The sequence below is a fragment of the Muscardinus avellanarius genome (genome assembly GCF_963383645.1).
Source record: "Muscardinus avellanarius genome assembly, chromosome: 2".
Taxonomy (NCBI): Eukaryota; Metazoa; Chordata; class Mammalia; order Rodentia; family Gliridae; genus Muscardinus; species Muscardinus avellanarius.
Window position 1 is genome coordinate 99919106 of NC_137787.1, and position 21770 is coordinate 99940875.

Here is a 21770-nt window from a genome sequence, read left to right on the forward strand (position 1 = left end):
CCAAGTGCTAGGATTTTGGAAGTGTGCCACCACACCTAGTTCCATTTGGTTTATTTGTTATACTTTGTAGTTATTCAGCTTTCCTAGTTAACTGATTGTTAGTACCTTTTTAATTATCTGAATACTGCCTCTTAATACTTTGAATATACTTTTAATAATTGCTTTAAAATTATTGCTAAATCCAGTATCTGGGCCCATGGTAGTGAAAATGTGTTCTGTATACCTAATTAGGAAGTGATCTCACTAGGCTAAAAACAAGGACACAGCAAATGGAGGACCAAGATAGATGCTGCTATCTGGATTATCCTTCTGTCCCCTTAAGAAATACTGACCAGACTGTAGGGAACCCAAGTAAGCCCTTTTAAGTAGAAAGTAAGTAGATTAAAAAAGCAACCAAATGCCTTAACACACCATCAGTGACTTCTTTCCTTCCCTCTTTTTTCCATAGCACAAAAGACTAAAGTGGCATGCAGCATAAGCTGGGAGATCTACTTGCTCTTGCTGCCACTGAAGACTGCCTCATATGTAAGCTTCCCCTGAATAAATCTCTGACTTCTTACCAACCTGGGGTAGTCTACCTTTCTCCTTGGTCTGAGCTTTCTCTTTGCTTATGGAGAGTGGTTCTCAGTTCTGGCAGGAAGATTCATAAAACCCACTAAGTCACTTTCTAATGACTGCTTTTCCCTCATTATGGGGGTCCCTCTTTTCTGTTTCATTGACCATTAGGAAATAATTAGTTGAAAACTGTACACTGAGATAATATTTGGTAACAAAATCAGGTTCTGTTTAACTTTTCTGAGAGTATTTAGTTTTTTTGTTTGAATTTAGTACAGAGACTACTTTCCCAAGTGTGTATCCTCTGCTGTTTCTATTTAGCTGTCTTATTTTTACTTTTATGTACTTGCCTGGCTCCATAGGGGGCTACCCTCTTGTCTGTATAGCTTAGTGGCAAGCCAGTAATTGGGACACAGATGGTGCCCAACACCTGAGCCCAACAGACTCACTTTCTGCTAACTCATCTCAGTGTGGGTTTAGGAAACTCATTCAAAACCACAACCAATTTTGATGTTTGGCCTTCTTGGCACATGAGTAGTTTCTGTTATCCAGGGACGTGCAGAAGGTATGTCTCGCCCTTCTATGATTCTCACGTAAGATCTCCCCATGAAATTTCTTGCTGTTGTCTTGAGTTGAGATGGCAACCTTAGCCTAGAAAAGGTACAGGTTTTCCCCATCTGCTTCAATCCAGTCTGCCATTTTTAGTTGGCAAAACCACAAGTTTTTTCCCTACCCAGAATCAAGTCTGCCTGTCTGGCAGCATGGAAAGCATAGACTGGAAAGCTACAGTTCTTACTAACACAGATTAAAAAGAGAAGAAGTGATAGAAATAGCTCCAGAACAAGGGGCCAAAAATGGTTGACTTTTAACAATTTTGTCCAGTTGTATACTTTTTAAAAAAGAGAACAGCCAACTACTCCGTGGTATCATTATCAGAAGTACTCTGAATAGTAATCACAAAAATGAGTATTTTTAAAGGCCATAATTATTTGACTAGACAGTTCACAAGACTATACAGTTTCTCATATTGTTACTGCCATTTCTTTTTGGTGACGAAAGAGTGACTGAAGATGAATGTTTAACAACAAAACTGGTCAAAGGTAAAACCATGGAGACAAAATTTGTCCTCTCTGATGTAGCTGTTCATTCAGTAGTTTTCTACTCAAAGTAGAGCCTCCCCAGGTATCTTTCATGCTTTAATATTACTACAACAAATTGTTATACTTTGCACAAAGTTACTGACTTAGTTATATAGGTCTGAAATCTGACATAGTTCTAAACAAGCTAAACATCGAAGTATCAGCAAGACTGTGTCCTTCTGGAGGCTCTAGAGAAAAATTCAACCTTTTTTCTGTCCTTTTTCTTCATCTGGGATTCTCATTATATGTATGCTTTGGGATACTTGATGCCCACCCATAGATCTCTGAGATAATGCTCCCTTTCTTTTTTCTTCCTTTTCTTTTCTTTATGAATGGACTATGAAATGGACTGAGGATACTGATAATGATGAAAGAAAATTCTGTTTATATCAACTTTATTATGTATTCTAGCCTACTAGTCATAATATGAATTCTATAACTTGAGATTGATAAGCTATACCCAGCCCAGAGAAGGTGGACTTATTATTCATTATCATATCATTCTTAGATATGACTTATCATATCTAAGAATGTCCCAACCTCATCAACCTCATAATAAGAAAGTGTGTGTGTGTGTGTGTGTGTGTGTGTGTGTGTGTGTGTGTGTGTGTTGTACTGGGGATTAAACCCAGGAGGATTCTACCTCTGAGCCAAACCCTCAGCTCGCTCTATCTATCTATCTATCTATCTATCTATCTATCTATCTATCTATCGTACTGGGGATGAAACCCAGGGCATTCTACCTCCGAGCTACACTCCCAGGCCTATTTTTCAGTCTTTTATTTTTTTTTTAACAATCCTCTGGTCTCCACCTCCCAAATGATATTTTTTTTATTTTAAAATAGGGCCTCATTATCGTGCAGGTTCAAAGCCAGCCGCACTGGCTTAAGAGACCCTGTTTCCAAATATAGGTCTGGGAGTGTAGCCCGGAGGTAGAAGAGCTTCCATGAACCCCAGTACCACCATAAATAAATAAATAAATTAATTAATTAATTAATTAATTTAATTAAATAAAACAGGGCCTCATTAAGTTGCTGAGTGTCTCACTAAGTTGCTGAGGCTAGCTCCAAACCTCCAAACCTTCTATCTCAGCCTCTCAAGTAGTGAAATTATAAGCATACACAACGCTGAACTGTAATAAATATTTAAGGCTAGGCCTGAAAACTGTGCTTCGAGAAGCATAATATCAGATACTATGTGACTGATACTTATGAGGCAGGGGAACTAGGAAATCACATACCTTTTAGATAAGTTAACAATCTCTCTACTATAACCTAAACATATTGGCTTCTTTCTATGTCCTTTAAGTTAATTCAAGTGTTTATGCATGTATTTTCTATCAATCCAAATCAGTATAGAGGCTATAATGTTTTGAATGCCCTCAGAAATAGGGGTGTCAAGGAGCACTGAAATTGCAGCCTGCTTAAAACATGGTCTCTAAACTGAGTGTGGTGGTACACACTTATAACCCTAGTACTTGGGAGGCTGAGATTGGAGGATCACAGGTTCAAGGACAGCCTGGGCAATTTAGTGGGGCTCTCAACAACCTAGTGAGACCCTGTTTCCAAATAAGAAATAAAATAGGTCTTGGGATGTAGTTTGGACTAGTAACACAAAAAGAAAAGAAAAAAAAAGAGAAAAATCTGGATTCTTGTAAGATCTACCTCAATAAAATGCAAAATATAGGATCAAATATTTTCAATGGCAAATTCTACTAATTAAAGAAGATAACATCAATTTTGCATAATCTCCTTAAGAAAATAGAATACTTCCAACTCGCATTATAATTACATAGCTACATAATTATGATTAGATTGCTCTAATACCAAAAGCAAAGCATGAAGAACACAGATCAATATTCCTTATGAATGTAGATACACAGTCCACAAAATACTAGTATTATCTAATCTAGATATATGTGCACACAAATATAATTATACGAAGAAGAAATGAGATTTATCTTGAGAATGCAAAGTCAATTAAATTAATGTAACCACATTAAAAACAATAGAAAGAACAATTTTTTAATATATCAATTTAAACAGAAAAGACAAAGGATGAAAATTCAAAATCTATTCATTAAAAAATCAAAACCAAAACCATTCAGCAAAGTAGAAAAGAAATTATCTCAATCTGATAAAGAAAGTCTATGAAAAATGACAGCTAAAATCATCCTTAATGGTTAAAGACTGTTTTCCCCTGAGATCACCAACTCCAATCTCCACCTGCCAAATGCTGGGATTACAAGTGTGCGCCACCACATCTGGCAGCATTATCTCAAGTTTTTAAAGTTTACTTTTTAAAAATAGAAACTTTATATGCTGAGTGTGGTGGCACACACTTGTTATCCCAGCACTTGGGAGGCTGAGACAGGAGGATCGCACAGGTTTGAAGCCAACCACAGCTACTGAGTGAGGCTCTCAGCAACTTAGTGAGACCCTGTTTCCAAATAAAGTATAAAATAGGTCTAGGGGCTATAGCCTGGAGGTAGAAAAGCCTATAGGTTCCACCCCAAGTACCACCCAAAAAAAAAAAAAAAAATAGAAGCTTTATAACCCTGAACAAAAGTTCTTAGACACGACACCAAAAGCACAATCCATAAAATTAAAAATAGATGAACTGAACTTAAATTTGAAAACTTTTTCTCTGGAAAACACATCATTAAGAATGAAAAGATAAGCCAGGCGCAATGGTGCACGCTTGTAATCCCAGCATTTGGGAGGCTGAGACTGGAGGATCGCAAAGGTTTGAAGCCAGCCTCAGCTACTTAGTGAGGCTCTCAGCAACTTAGTGAGACCCTGTTTCCAAATAAAATATAAAAATAGGTCTAGGAGTATAGCCCGGAGGTAGAAAGTCTCTGGGTTCCACTCCCAGTACCACCAAAAAAAAAAAAAAAAAAAAAAAGGGCAGGGGGTATAGCTCAGAGGTCAAATGCCCTTGAGTTCCATCTCCAGACCCCAGCCACACACAAAAAGAATGAAAAGATAAGCCAGGTGTGGTGGTGCAGGTGTGGTGGTGCATGCTTGTAATCCCAGTATTTGAAAGGCTGAGAGGATTTTGGTTCCCAGACAGCCTCGGCTACTTAGCAAGGCCCTTTGCAACTCAGTTAGAACCTGTTTCAAAAATAAAAACACCAAGGCTGGGGGGTGTAGCTCAGAGGTAAAATGCTCCTGGGTTCTATCCCCAGTACTGCAATAAATAAATAAACTAACTTACTAACTAACTAACTAACTAACTAAAAAATAGGGCTGGGGGCATAACTCAGAGGTACAATGGCCCTGGGTTCCATCCCTAGAACTGCAAAAAAAAAAAAAAAAAAAAAAAAGAATGAAAAGATAGCTAGGCCTGGTGGTGCACACTTGTAATCCTAGCATTTGGGAGGCTGAGACAGGTGGTTCACAGACAGCCTCATCTACTTGGTGAGGCCCTTTGCAACTCAATGACACCCTGTTGCAAAATATAAATAAGGCCGGGCATGGTGGTGCATGCTTGTAATCCCCGCGCTTGGAAGGTGGAGACAGGAGGATCGCGCTGGTTCGAAGCCAGCCTCACTGGTTTAAGAGACCCTGTTTCCAAATAAAAAAATACAAAATAGGTCTGGGAGTGTAGCCCAGAGGTAGAAGGCTTCCAGGAACCCCAGTGCCCCCCCCACACACTATATATATATACACACACATACATATACATACACACACACACACACACACACACACACACACACACACACACATATATATATGAATATATGAATAAAAAATAGGACTGGGGGTGTAGCTTGGTAGAATGTCCCTGGATTCCATCCACAGAACCACAAAATTAAAAAAAAAGAGAGAAAAACTATATACTGGGAGAAAATACTTATAAATTATATACACTTGGCAAGATTTACATCCAGAATATATAAAGAACTCTCAAAACTCAACAATAAAAAAAAAAAATCTAAGCAGGGCATGTTGGCACATCCTTGTAATCCTAGGAATTTGAAAGGCTGAGACAGGAGGATCACAGTTCAAGAACAACTAGTAGTCTCAGCTACTTAGTGAGGCCCTTGGCAACTCAGTGAGAATCTGTTTCAAAATACAGAATGAAAAATAGGGCTGGGGATGTAGCTTTGGAGGTACAATGCCCCAGGGATCCATCCCCAGTAAAGAAAAAAAAATCCAATTAAAAATGCAAATGAGTTGAACAGACACTTCACCATAGAGTATAGATAATGCACTAAAAAAACACATGAATGATGCTCAAAAACTAAAGTTAAATTAGAATGAGATATTACTACACATGTATTAGAGTCGCTAAAATAAAATACTGGTGAGGCTAAGTGCTCATGAGAATGCTGAACGAGTGAAAATCTCACACATTACTGATAGGAATGCAAAATAGTATACCTATTTTGGTAATCGGTTCAGCAGTTTCTTATAAAAATTAAACATAATACATGACTTAGCAATCTTACTCTAGGTATTACCCAAGTAATATTTATCTGTATATATTTATTTACCTGTAAAAATCTGCATACAAATATTTATAGCAGCTCTATTCATAAATATCAAAATCTAGAAACAATCCTAATATCTTCCAACAAATGAATAACTAAACTATAGTACACTCCTACAACAAAATGCCACTTAGAAATAAAAGAAACAAACTATTGATACACAGAGTCATTTCAAAGAATCTTAAAAGTAGTCAAATGTGGTGGTTCATACGTGTAATCCTAGTATGTGGAAGGTTGAGACAAGAGGATTGGAAGTTCGAAGCCACCCTCAGCAATTCATAAAGACTCTGTTGCAAAAAACAAAAAACAAAACAAAACCAGGGCAAGGGGTGTATCTCAGAGTTAGAATGCTCCTGGGTTCAATTCCTAAAACCAAAATAAATTTTAAAAAAATCTCAGAGATAGCATTTTGAGGCAAAGAAGCAGTCTCAATGTTTATATACGATATAATTCAACTTATATAAAATATTATTTTTCAAAGAATAGAAGTATAGTGACCAAAACCAGGTCTGTGATTCCAGAAATCACAAGGGTGGTTGGGTGTGGTGGCGCACACTTGTAATCCCCGGGCTTGGGAGGCAGACACAGGAGGATCAAGCAGGTTCGAGACCAGCCATGCTGGCTTAAGAGACTCTGTTTCCAAATAAAAATATAAAAATAGGTCTGGGAGTGTAGCCTGGAGGTAGAAGGGCTTCCAGGAACCCCAGTACCACCACCAAAAAAATAAATAAATAAATAAATAAATAAATAAATAAATAAATAAAAATAAAAAGAGACCCTGTTTACAAATAAAAATATTAAATAGGTCTGGGAGTGTAGCCTGGAGGTAGAAGGATTTCCAGAAATGCCAGTACCACCAAAAAAAAAAAAAAAAAAAAAAAAAAAAAAAAAAAAAAAAATCACAAGAATGTATTGAGGATGTGGCTATTAACAAGAGACTTTTTAGGGGATTACAGAACTTTTCTATAACTTGATTGTGGTAGTAGTTAAAAAGAAATCTATGAATGAGTTAAAAGTTAAGAGAACTATTCACCTCCCCTAATCAATTTTTTTTTCCCCTCGCAGTACTGGGGATGGAAACCAGGAACATTCTACCTCCGAGCTATACCCCTAGTCCTACTTTTTAATTCTTTATTTTGAAACAGGGTCTCACTGAGTTGTAAAGGGCCTTACTTAGTAGCTGAGACTGTCTGCCAACCGTGATCCTCTTGTCTCAGCCACCCAAATGCTGGGATTACAAGCATGCACCACCATACCCGGTAAATCACCTTTAGTGTATGATCATTTTTCTGTGTGGTAAAGATTGAACCTGGGGGCATTCTACTTCTGAGTTACACTCCCAGCCCTGTTTTTTATCTTTTATTTTGAAACAGGGTCTAAGTTGCAGAGGGCTTCACTAAGTAGCTGAGACTAGCTATGAACCGACAATCCTCCGGTCTGTCTCCCAAGTACTGGGATTACAAGTGGGTATCACCATACACTTGGCTTACTATATAATTGTTTTCTTCTTTTTTTGGTGGTACTGGGGTTCCTGGAAGCCCTTCTAACTCCGGGCTACACTCCCAGGCCTATTTTATACTTTTTATTTGGAAACAGGGTCTCTTAAGCCAGCGCAGCTGACTTCGAACCTGTGCGATCCTCCTGTCTCTGCCTCCCAAGCATGGGGATTACAAGCGTGCGCCACCACACCCAGCTCTATATAATTTTTAAAGGTTTTATAATCACGTGTAGTGGAACATGTTTGTAGTCCTATTAGGAAGTTGAGACAAAAGGATTGCACATTCAAAGACAGCCTCAGCAAGTAGTGAGACTCATGAATCTAGTGAGACCCTGTTTTGAAATAAAAATAAAAGAGGGCTGGGGTATTACTTGAAGGTAAAATCCCCCCCTAGGGTTCAATCCCCAGTAAAACACACACACACACACACACACACACACACACACAATTTTATAAAAATTACATAGTTTAGGCGGGCGTGGTGGCAAATGCTTGTAATATCGGCATTCGGGAGGCTAAGACAGGAGAATTGTGGTTCATAGACAGTCTCAGCTACTTAGTGAGGTCCTGTGCAACTCAGTGAGACCATGTTTCAAAATAAAGAATAAAAAGCAGGGCTGGGGGTATAGCTTGGAAGTAAAATGCCCCTGGGTTCCATCCCCAGTACCACAAAAATAAATAAATAAAAATAAAAGTACATCGTTTAAAAAGAAACTTAGTGAAGAGACATGGAAGATGGCGACCAAGAAGAGCAGAGTCTATGAGTCCTGATGACACTTGATCTCCATTGCTTCAAAATTAACACCTTACACAGCCAGAAAATACTATCAATAGAGGAATAAAAGCTATAAACACAAAGGACAGAGAAAAAGAAGACTAGAAGAACAACCAGAGAACAGAAAAGAAACCTGCCTGCCTTGCAGTGGCGGCTGCTGCGCCAGCACCATCTTGCCTCACAGCACCAGACTCAAGGGACGAAAATGAAAACAAGGAGCTGAAGTGACCAGTTGGAGACCAGTCGGTTGTAATTCATCAGCTCTTCCGGCGCAAAGACCGGCTAAAATTTCCAGTGGCCAAGCCCATCATGCCTTCCAGGGATTCAGAGCAGAGCTCAAAACCAAACAAGAAATACAACAGCCTCATGGTCGAGGGTGTAGCGGTGGCGCCGTATTGCCAGCAGCAGTGGCAAGTTCACCATGCCCATGAGAGCTCCCGTCCAGCTTGCAACAAATTTGTAAATGAAATTGTGGCCATTACAGGAGAAATACCAGCGCTGCACCCCCAGGACTCTCACAGCTTTGATAAAGTCCCTGGGTCTGAGATCTTGCAGTTCAACTCAGTGAAGGAGAAGTGGTGGTAGAGATTAACACACCCTAGTCACAGTTCCCTGTGAGAAAACGGCCAGCCCGGCACCCTCAGGATCTTGCCCAGCCGAGACTAACTCCCTGGGTCTGAGACTTTGCAATACAACCTAGGGAAAGAGTGGTGGTAGGTAAGATTACCACACCATCCAGAGATCCAGAGCACAGTAAGTGAAGTCGTGGTGATCTGGAGAAGAACCCAGAAAAGGTGGGAGTGAGATCTGCTTTTGACCATATCAGAAGCTCAGACAGACTCAGGCCCTGATCAGTAGAAAGTGTGTGGGGAGTCTTATGCTTAACACTAAACCCAATGAGGAGGATCTCCGGGAACACCACAAACATCCCAAGTGTGGTAAACAGGGAGATGTCAGACTAGCCCAGCCCTAACTGTGGGGAACAGAGACTCCTACATTGAGTTTGGTCTCAAAGGTATATGCTATCAACAGAGGCAGAGAGAGACCTAGACTCCAAATCTGTGGAAAGTGTGGAGGGTGACCTTCACTCAATATTAAATCCAGTCCCATTGATATCAACCATCTGCGTAGACTGAAAAGACTCAGGGAACCAGACTTACATAAGGAAAGGTGCTGGATGCACTCATTATCTACAAAGAGAGAGACTGCAAAGAATCTACCTGCTGAATAGTCATTTATTTGTAAAGTTGCATTAATTCATGTTGGGTTTTTTTTTGTTTTTTTGTTCTTTTTTTTAGTGTGTGTGTGTGTGTGTGTGTGTGTGTGTGTGTGTGTGTGTGTGTGACAGTGTATACCTGGCTGGGTTTTTTTTGTTTATTTTGTTTTGTTTTGTTTTTTTAACTCTCATCCCAAATCCTCTCCCAAGCTTCTTCCCTTGTACATACCCACTCTCTCTATCACTTTTCTTTTTATCGCTCCCTTGTCTTGTATTAAATCCACTTCATATCACTATACCAGAAACTTTATACTGGTTACTAGAATACTACTACATTTTTACTATCTCTAATCTCTACTTTATACTACCTTACCAAACTCATATACTCATACAATTCGACCCTGTCTGAGACCTTACCCTATTCTTCCATTTACTCCTTCACTTCCCTCCTTACTCACCCTTCACTATTGAATACAATAAAACTTGCCCTTGAATATACCAGCTGACACCTAGAGAATGAGAGAAATCTACCAAATGCAACAGGCATAAACTCCTGAAATCATGGGAGGGAGGAATAACAATGAAGCAATGAGCTCCCACAACCCAACAATAACAGAACCTGATAAAAACAAATGCAGAGATCTCCAGAAGATCAAATCAGGGATATAACTGTAGAAATAAGACATGATTTTCAAAAAGAATTTAGAAAGAGTCTGAAAAAATTAAGGATGCAATCATTGAAGTAAAAGCATCAATTCAAACTATAAACAATCAATTAGACCACATGGAGAGTAGAATATCTCGCTCCTAGAAGATAATCACTCCAAAAATGAATGCATGGTGAAACCAAAGGAATAAAAAATCTCTTCAAAGAAGTAGTAGCAGAAAATTTTCCAAACATAGAGTAAAAGATCGATAACGGGTTCAGGAAACTTATAGAATTCCCTTTAGACATGATCAAAGAAAGGTTCCCTACACCACCTAATAGTCAAAATGACCAATGTAGAAGCCAAGGAGAGTTCTTAAAGGCAACAAAAACAAAAGGCCAAGTGACATTCAGAGGCAAACCAATTAGAATCACTCCAGACTTCCCAAACCAAGTCATAAAAGCCAGAAGGGCCTGGAGTAACACATTCCAAACTCTAAAAGAAAACAACTTCCAGCCAAAAATTTCCTACCCAGCAAAACTATCTATCAAATTAGATGGGGAAATAAGAAGCTTCCATGTCAAACAAAAGCTGAAGGAATTTATGTCTTCAAAACCAGCGCTACGGCCGGGCATGGTGGCACATGCTTGTAATCTCCGTGCTTGGGAGGCGGAGACAGGAGGATTGCGCTGGTTTGAAGCAAGCCCCGCTGGCTTAAGAGACCCTGTTTCCAAAAATAAAAAAAAGTATAAAATAAGAGTCTGGGAGAGTAGCCTGGAGGTAGAAGGGATTCCAGGAACCCCAGTTCCACCAAAAAAAAAAAAAAAAAAAAAAACAGAGCTAGAAGCTGGGCGTGGTAGCACATGCTTGTAATCCCCGCGCTTAGGAGGCAGAGACAGGAGGATCGCGCTGGTTCGGAGCCAGCCTTGCTGGCTTAAAAGACCCTGTTTCCAAATAAAAACATATAAAATAGGTCTAGGAGTGTAGCCTGGAGGTAGAAGGGCTTCCAGGAATCCCAGTACCACCAAAAAAAAAAAAAAACAGCGCTAGAGAAAATACTCAAAGACATTAACTACAAAGAATAAGTAATATACACCAGAACCAGAAAAATATGAATTTCCATCCAGGAGACAACTAAACAAAACAAAACAAAACAGTATTTCAAACTGAAATAAAATCCTAACATGGTAGGAATTAAAAATCATCTCTCAATAAGCACACTGAGTGTAAATGGCCTCAATTCCCCAATGAAGATATAAAGTGGCAAAATGGATTTAAAAACAGAACCCATCTATCTGCTGCCTGCAAAAAACACACCTTACCAGTAAAGATAGAAACAAACTTAAGATAAAGGGCTGGAGCAAGGAAATCCATGCCAATAGAACTCAAAGGCAAGCAGGAGTAATAACTATGATATCAGACAAGTTAGACTTCAAGCCCAAGCATATCAGAAGAGACAAAGAAGGTTATTTTTTACTGGTAAAAGGAACAATCCAGAAAGAGGAAATAACAATAATCAACATTTATGCCCCAAACATAGGTGCAGCTACATTCATAAAACAAACTCTCTGTGACATTAAGTCACACATAAATCCCAATACAATAATAATACTGGGAGACTTCAACACCCCTCTCGCAACATTAGACCGATCTTCCAGAAAAAAGGTGATTGTAAAGATGCCTCAGACCTAAAGAACGCCATTAGTCTGAGGGACATGGTGACGCATCCTTGTAATCCCTGCACTTCGGAGGTGGAGACAGGAGGATTGCGCAGGTTCAAAGCCAGCCTTGCTGGCTTAAGACACCCTGTTTCCAAATGAAAATATAAAATAGGTCTGGGAGTGTAACCAGAGGTAGAAGAGTGTCCAGGAACCCCAGTACCACCAAAAACAAAACAAAACAAAAAAACAAAAACAAAACAGACCAAAAAAAAAAATAAACACCATTAATCAAATGGACCTGTTGGATCGTATAGAATATTCTACCCAACTACAGCAGACTTCACATTTTTCCTAGCTGCTCATGGAACCTTCTCCAAAAGAGATCACAACCTGGGCTACAAAGTGAGCACTAGCAAATCCAAATTTGTGACATACTTCCGGTGTCTTTTCAGACCATAATGGAATGAAATTAGAAATTAACTATAAGAAGACCCAAGGAAACCACAAAAACAAATGGAGACTGAACACCAAACTTCTGAATGAAGAATGGGTCATAGAACACATAAGAGGTGTAATCAATAAATTTCTAAAAACAAATGAGGTACAACATATCAAAACCTCTGGGACTCTTTGAAGGCAGTATTAAGAGGAAATTTTATAGCAGTGAATGCTCACATAAGAAAATCAGAAAATCATCAAATAAATAACCTAATGACATACCTCAAAGCCCTTGAAAAAGAGGAAAAATCTAACCCCAAAGCCACTAAAGAAAGAAAATTATTAAAATCAGAGCAGAAATTAATGAAGTAGAGAATAAAAAAATATATAGAAAATAAACAAAACCAAAAGCTGGTTTCCTGAAAAAAATTAAGATAAACTACTAGTCAACCTACATAAAAAAGAATCAACCCAAATTATGAAGATAAGAGATGAAAAAGGAGACATTACTACTGACAGTGTAGAAATCCAAAGGATTATCAGAAACTACTTTGAAAAACTATACTCCAACAAAATGGAAAATCTGGAGGAAATCGACAACTTTCTAAATACAACCTTCCTAAACTGAATCAAGAAAATATAGAACACTTAAACCAACCAATAACAATCAGAGATTGAAACAGCAATAAAGAGCTTACCATCAAAGAAAAGCCCAGGACCAGATGGTTTCCCAAGTGAATTCTATAAAACCTTTATAGAAGAGCTAACCCCAATACTCCTCAAACTACTTCGTGAAACAGAAAAAACCGGGACTCTCCCAAATACATTCTATGAAGGCAACATCATACTAATACCCAAACTGAATAAAGACAGTTCAAGGAAGGAAAACTACAGGCCTATCTCTCTGATGAACTTGGATGCAAAACTATTAAACAAAATACTAGCAACACTCATTCAAAACCACATCAAGAAAATCATACACCATGACCAGGTAGGGTTCATCCCAGGGATGCAAGGCTGGTTCAACATATGAAAATCAATCCATGTAATTCACCATATAAACAGAATCAAAGATAAAAATCACATGATCATTTCAATAGATGCTGAAAAAGCATTTGATAAAATCCAACATCCATTTATGATAAAAGCACTGCAGAGAATTGGAATAGAAGGAACATATCTCAATATCATAAAGGCAATCTACAATGAGCCTACCTCCAACATCATTTAAATGGGGAAAAACTTCAAGAATTCCCCCTAAAAACAGGAACGAGACAAGGATGTCCATTATCACCACTTCTCTTCAATATAGTACTAGACACTATAGCCAGAGCAATAAGGCAAGAAAAGGAAATCAAAGGGGTACAAATAGGAAAAGAAGAACTCAAACTTTCACTATTTGTAGATGACATGATGCTATATTTAGAAAACCCAAAAAACTCAACCAAAAGGCTTATAGAACTGATCAACAAATTCAGCAAAGTAAATGGATACAAAATCAGTCTTAAAAAATCAGAAGCTTTCCTGTACACCAACCATAAATCCACTGAAAAAGAAATTCAGAAAACACTTTCACTCATGATCTCTCACAAAAAAATAAAATACTTAGGAATAAACTTAACCTAGGAGGTAAAAGATCTCTACAAAGAAAATTATAAAACATTAAAAGAAGAAATCGAAGACGATCTTAGAAGATGGAAAGATCTTCCATGTTCATGGATTGGCAGAATAAATATCATTAAAATGGCCATCCTTCCAAAAGTGATCTACAGATTTAACGCAATGCCTATTAAACTACCAAGATCATTTCTCACAGACATAGAAAAATCAGTCCTTAAATTTGTCTGGAATAACAAAAAGCCCAGAATAGCCAAAGTAGTTCTCAGCAACAAAAACTATGCAGGAGGAATCACAATACCTGACTTTAAACTATACTACAAAGCCATTGTAATAAAAACAGCATGGTACTGGCACAAAAACATATACATAGACCAATGGAGCAGAATAGAAGACACAGAAACAAGTCCACACACTTTCAGCTAATTGATTTTTGACAAAGGGGCCAAAAACATACACTGGAAAAAAAGATAGCCTCTTCAACAAATGGTGTTGGCAAAACTGGTTAACCATATGCAGAAAATTGGAAATTAATCCCACTTTCTCATCCTGTAGAAGAGTCAATTCAAGATGGATCAAAGACTTGGAAATTAAACCAGAGACCTTGAAGCTCCTTGAAGAGGGCATACGTCCAACACTGCAACACATAGGCACAGATAAACACTTTCTCAACAAGACCCCAAAGGCACAACAGATTAAAAGGAGAATCAATATGTGGGATTGCATGAAACTGAAGAGCTTCTGTTCAGCAGACTGTCAAGAACCTCAATCGAGAGCCAACAGAATGGGAGAAGATTTTTGCCACCTATACCACCGATAGATGACTAATATCTAGAATATACAGAGAACTCAAGAAACTCAACACTAAGAAAACAAAGCATCCAATAACAAAATGGGCAAGCGAACTAAAGAGACACTTCACGAAAGAAGAAATTCAAATGGCCAATAAATGCATGAAAAAATGCTCAACATCATTGGCAATCAGAGAGAAGGAAATCAAAACTACCCTGAGATTTCACCTAACTCCAACTAGAATGGCAATCATTCAAAACACAAACAACAACAGATGCTGGCGAGGATGTAGAGAAGTGGGAACTCTAAGACATTGTTGATGGGATTGCAAATTAGTGCAACCACTTTGGAAAACAGTATGGAGAATCCTCAGAAGAAAGGGAACAAATCTACCATTTGATCCAGCAATACCACTTCTGGGTATCTACCCCAAAGAAAGGAAACCAAACTACCAAACTAATGCATGTGCAACTATGTTCATAGCTGCACAATTCACCATAGCCAAACTATGGAACCAGTCAAGATGTCCATCAACAGATGAATGGATTACAAAATTGTGGCATATGTACAGAATGGAATTTTACTCAGCCATTTAAAAAATCACAACTGCATCATTTTCAGAGAAATGGATGGAACTGGAGGACATTGTGTTAAGTGTGATTAGTCCATCACAAAAAATAAGAAATTGGATGCCTTCCCTAATATGGGAAAGCTAAGGAGAAATGGGTCATAGGAGGAACTCTAGATGAAAAAGGAAATCCTATAGAGGAGCAAATAAGACAACCTGACTGAGGGGATGGGAGGGGGGAAGAAGGAAATTCTTTAAAGCACAGGATGTACTTATTCATATGGCAGTCAACCTCTAAGCCAAGCATGGGAGGGAGCGATGGGCAGGGCGTGGGGTAGGGATTGGGTAGGGGCTAACTGGGTGATGTGTACATGTATGTCTACACAAGTTTTTTACTCCATTATAATTAGTATGAATAAAATGTACCAATAAAAAAATTTAAAAAAAAAGAAAAAAACAAAAGAAAAATAAAACAAAACAAAAAGAAACTTAGCAAGTAGTTTATATTAACAGGCAGAAAGGTTTCATTTATTCACTGAACAAATATTTTTAACAATAGACTATATTTCAACATTTTGAAAAATATGTATTAAAAATCTGTATGAATTTTTTTTTTTTTTGGTTGTACTGGGGTTCCTGGAAGCCCTTCTACTTCCGGGCTACACTCCCAGACCTATTTTTTTTTTAATACTTTTTATTTGGAAACAGGGTCTCTTACGCCAGCGTGGCTGGCTTCGAACCTCCTGTCTCTGACTCCCAAGAGCTGGGATTACAAGTGTACGCCACCATGCCCGGCCTGGATGAATATTAATTAAACATTCATATTTTGGGAAACCTACTACTATGTCCCATAATCTTATTTAGTCCTCAGAACTACCTGAAAGGTACATATTATTTATTATTCTAACTTTAACAAAGTAGAAACAAATTCAAAGAAATTAAGTCACTTCAAAGTTGCAAAAACAGTAAGTATATTAGCTAGGACTCAAACCTGTTGGTCTAATTCAGAGTGTGGCCCAACATCAGAAGTTTGATTAATGCTGAATGTGTGCATGAAAACACACACAGCTCATGCTCTGTAATACCATGCTGTCTCCTGATACATCTAGTCATGTTGGATGCACACATTCAACATTTTAGAAGATCAAAAAGAATATGGAAGGATTACATTAAATGGGTAACAATATATTTACTAAATTCCTTCTCTTAGTTACTTAAATTCACAATTTTTTGGGGGGTGGGGTGTATTAGGGATGGTACCCAGGGGCATTCTACCTCCAAGCTATACTCCCATCCCTATTTTTATTCTTTATTTTGAAACAGGGTCTTACTGAGTTGCAGAGCCTCACTAAGTAGTAATTGAGGCTATTCACAAACCTTGATCCTCCTGTGTCAGCCTCCTAAATGCTGAGATTACAAGTGTGCACCACTATACCCACTCAAATTCACAAATTTTTTTTGGGGGGATGGTTACTGGGGATCGAATCCAGGGGCATTGCACCTCTGAGATAACAACCCCAGCCCTATTTTTTATTCTTTATTTTGAAACAGGGTCTCCCTGAGTTGTGAGGGGGCCTACTAAGTAGCTGAGGCTGCCTGCGAACCATGATCCTCTGGTCTCAGCCTCCCAAATGCTGGAATTACGCGTTCGCCACCACACCTAGCTCAAATTCACAACTTTAAAATGGGCATATTTATAAAATACTAGACAGTTTTATATGTACTTGCATATATCTTCTTTTTCTAATGTGTTCCACACCCCATTCTCTATAGTAAGCATGATGAAAAAAGAAAACTAGATATTACAGTTTTCTTCTTCCTTAGAAATTCTTTAAGCTGGGCATGATGGCACACAATTGTAATTCTAGTATTTGAAAGGCTAAGACAGGATTGCTGGTTTGAGATCAACCTAGCAAGACCCTGTTTCTAAATAAGAAATAAAATCAGGCTGGAGTGGGGGTGTAGCTCAAAAGTAGAATGCTTCTGAGTTCAATCCTCAGTACCACAAAAAAAAAAAAATTCTTTTTCAGTTAAAAAAAAAAATCAAAAGACCAACTTACACCAGTAGAAAATTTTAAAACCAGTAAAGTTCCTTTAGCTAGGTTTCCTTTTTTGAGCATATATGATCTTACTAAAACAGCTTTGTGATGTGTGTTTTAACACCACTTCTCAAACATAAAGTTCAGAGACCCTCTGACTAAGATATGCCTTTTACATTAATGTATCACATCATTTAAACATAAGTTGATTTCATCCTATAACTGAATCAACATTTTATTTCAATTCCATTTCTACCAATACATATTAAATTTTCTAAGATATGTAAGTGTTCTGTGTCTGTCATCAGAATTATAGTTAGGCACTACCTTAGATTGTGAAACATGTGGTGCAGAAAAGTTAAGAGCAAGCCTGTGACTGCTATCCTTAGACAAACCTGCCTGCAAGGTTGGCTCTTGGATAGCACCAGGGAATGTAGATTTGGGGTAAAGTTATTCACTTTACCTAAACTGTTTGCGCAAACAATGGAGTAGATGCTAAACACCTGCTTTTCTTCTGGGATTCTGAAATTTTGGTTATATTATCAGCCAGAGGATGCATACCTAACTAGCCTCTCATTTTAAATCTTTAAGAGCTAAGCCCCTAACAAGCTTCCCTGATAGACAATGTTTCACACGTGTTACCACAACTTATTGCAGAGGGAACTGAGTTTAACCTATAGGACTGCATTAGGAAAGGACTCTTAAAAGCTTGCACTTCTTATTGGACTTGGCCTCATGCCCTTTCCCTTTGCTGATTTTGCTTTGTACCCTACTGCTGTAATAAATTAGCTGTTTGTACTACATGGTGAGTCCTATGACTCCTCCTAACAAATCATTGAACCTGGGGACAGTTTGGGGGTCTCCTTGACACACACACTACAAGACATCTGAATGGAATGTATACATACCATCTTACCAGGCAATGTGCTCTTGGAGGAAAGTCATTATTCATACACAGCAAATCTTGCATAGACTGTGGAAGAGCATCTATAAAAACATTAAAAAATGAAAAGTCATGTTTATACTACGGCAGAATTTTGTGTTTTGAAGAAACATGCATTACTAGCCTATGTAGTTTTGCAACTGCTTTAAGAGATTTATATCTAAGGCTAGCTTTAAGATTTTGGGGGAGGGAAGTAAGTTTTTCTTTCTCAAACCCAGTCTATAAAAGAGACATATACTATTCCTATGTCTGTATAAGCTTTTGTTTATAATCATGACCTAATTTCTCACCCTTATGGGTGTCTTCTCTTACACCATAGTATCCTTCATCTGTTCATCTCATGGATTTCAATTAAACTATATTGTCACATTAGCCCTCCAGGTAGTAGTACTTTTGTGTGTGTGTGTGTGGTGCTAGGGACTGAATGTAGGGGCATTCTACCTCTGAGCTACACGTCCAGCCCAATTTTTTATTCTTTATTTTGAAACAGGGTGTCACTAAGTTGTTGAGGGCCTCATTAAGTATTTGAGGTTGGCTACGAACCTGGGTCCTCCTGCCTCAGCCTCCAAGTACTGGGATTACAAGCATGCGCCACCATGCCTGGAAGTAGGACTTCATTTTACAAATGAAATAACATATGTGTAGAAAGGCAAATAATTAGCCGGGCTTGGTGGCGCATACTTGTAATCCCAGCACTTGGGAGGCTGAGACCGGAGGATCACGGTTTGCAGACAGCAAAAACAACTTAGTGAGTCCCTTTGCAACTCAGTGAGATCCTGTTTCAAAATAAAGAATAAAAAATTGGGCAGGGGGTGTTACTCGGAGGTCGAATGCCTCTGGGTTCCATCCTCAGACCTGCAAAGAAACAAAAAAAAAAAACCAGAAAGGCAAATAATTATCAAGTAGAAAACACCATTTATCACTTTCTACTTCCTGTTACTGTTACTTACTTAAAGGTCTTATCTCCTCTACTGAGATGCAATTTCACTTAAGTTTGGTTCAACAAGGCACAGCAGGGTACCTACCACGTTAGGTACTCAATCTGTGCTGCATCAGTTAATTTTAAGATGAATGGCACCGTAATTCTTCCTCTCCTCAAATACAGTATTGCCTCATATTTTATTCAGATATGAAAAAATGACTTTACATATTATACAACATTTCCTGAGAATACTCCTGAATTACAAAACCTAAATTCATAATTCAAAATTATAATCACTCTTGAAAGAGTCAAGATTTTTAAAATATACTGTAAAAACTTACCTTCTAATACTTCATCCTTTCCTTCTTTATCAGTGGACTCTTGTACAAGATAATGATGAGTGACTGAGAACTTGAAATCAGCAAATGAAATTTCATCTGATCTCTCTTCCCATGTGCCAGAAGTAAATATACCCTGTAATTAATAATAAAGTAGAAAAACATCCATTTAAAAGTATTCAATAGTTACTATTATGTTTATTAACCACAGTGATTATTTCCCCTTTTTTCGGCTCATTAGTCTAAAAGTTTTATCATCTTATCCTCGACATGATGAAAGCAAAGAGCAAGCATAAATGATTTATCAGGGTGGCTCTTTAAAAAATCTAAAATGGGCTGGGCGTGGTGGCGCATGCTTATAATCCCCACGCTTGGGAGACAGAGACAGGAGGATTGCGCAGGTTTGAAGCCAGCCTTGCTGGCTTAAAAGACCCTGTTTCCAAATAAAAAAATATAAAATAGGTCTGGGAGTGTAGCCCAGAGGTAGAAGGGCTTCCAGGAACCCCAGTACAACCAAAAAAAAAAAAAAAAAAAAAAAAAAAAACTAAAATGTTTCAAGGAACTTCTAAAAATTATAATTTTCAAATAACTTTAAATTTTATTATGAGTCTATATATAATCATAAATATACAGTAAATTCTATGTGTCTTCAGATGACAATACTTATTTACCAATAGCAGAATCTCTACTGGTTACTTTCAACTGATGATTAGATTTTTAAATTGGGGGAGGGTAATTCGGGTGTGGTGGCACACACTTGTAATCCCCACGCTTGGTAGGTGGAGACAGGAGGATCGCACAGGTTCGAAGCCAGCCTCACTGGCTTAAGAGACCCTGTTTCAAAAAAATAAATAAAAAAAAGTCTGGGAGTGCTGGGAGTGTAGCAGGGTTCCATCTCCAGTACCACCAAAAAAAAAAAAAATAAATAAATAAATAAATAAATAAATTGGGGGAGAAAACCACACAGCAATAAAATACACCTGAATTATGGAAATATCAAATCTGACAACTCTTATTATCACATTATTCAACATTGAAATTGTGTCATAAAGAAGCACCTTGTAGAATCAATTTTAGAGATCAACTCCCCAAGTTGATGTATAAATTCAATATAATCACAATCAAAATCCCAGCAGGCATTTTGTAGAAAGTAACACACATTTTAAAAGTAATATGAAAATTTAAAGGCCCTAGAAGAGCAGATATAATTGTGTAAAGGGAGGGGATATTGGGGATTGAACCCAAGGGCATTCTATCTATGAGCTACACCCCAGCCCTACTTTATGTTTTAATATTTGTTTGTTTATTTATTTTGGTACTGGGGATGAAACCAACACAGGGTTTCACTAAGTTGTAGAGATTCATTAAGTTACCACAAACATGCAATTCTATTTCAGCCTCCCAAGCACTGGGACTACAGGTGTGCGCCACCATGGGGCTGAGCTAATTTTGATGAATAAGCACAATACCTAATTTTCAGACTTATTTTGCTACAGTAATTAAGACAGTGCATTACTAGCAAAGACAGAAAAAAGATTGGTACGTGTAACAAGGAAAATTTTAAAACATCATGTTAAATAAAAATATCGAACACAAACTGTATATGATTCCATTTATACAAAGCTCAAAAAAAAGCAAACTGTGTTTAGCTCTGATATTCACTGGAGAAAATAGTAATTTTTCTGGAATGATGAAGATATTCTGTAGTTTTATTTGGATGGTTCTAACTTGGGTATATGCATTTGTCAAAACAAACTATATGGCTGGGTTTATGTAAGTGGAACAGGTCAGATACTTAAGTGCGAAGAGGTTTGTTTGGATTGAAACCAAGGGCATTCTACCTTTACACTACACTCCCAGCCCTTTTTGAGACAAGTTCTCATTAAATTGCTCAAGCTGATCAGCAATACACCTGAGTTCTGTACAATTTACTGTGGGTAAGTCATAAATAAAAAAAATTAAAAAGTATTAATATGTTCCTTAAGAAATGGCAAAATAGAAAAAAATTTAATTTCTGAGAAAAATATAAGAGGGAGAGGAGTTTTTTCCACAAGAATAAGATATCTAGGTGTGGTGGTACACAACTGTAAATACAGTATTTGAAAGGCTAAGACAGGAGGATTG

General features: G+C 37.8%; 1 protein-coding gene across 2 annotated transcripts in view; it reads right to left on the reverse strand.

Moving 5' to 3' along the window:
• The window catches only part of RAB3GAP1 (RAB3 GTPase activating protein catalytic subunit 1), a gene marked incomplete at both ends in the record, with an annotated part of 104859 nt that overhangs the window by 61090 nt on the left and 21999 nt on the right, over positions 1–21770 (reverse strand). For both annotated transcript variants that reach the window (XM_080690003.1, XM_080690002.1), the window contains 2 exons: positions 18352–18430; positions 19650–19782. In XM_080690003.1, the coding sequence (XP_080546129.1) occupies positions 18352–18430; positions 19650–19782 (212 nt within the window). The remainder of the gene's footprint in view (positions 1–18351; positions 18431–19649; positions 19783–21770) is intronic.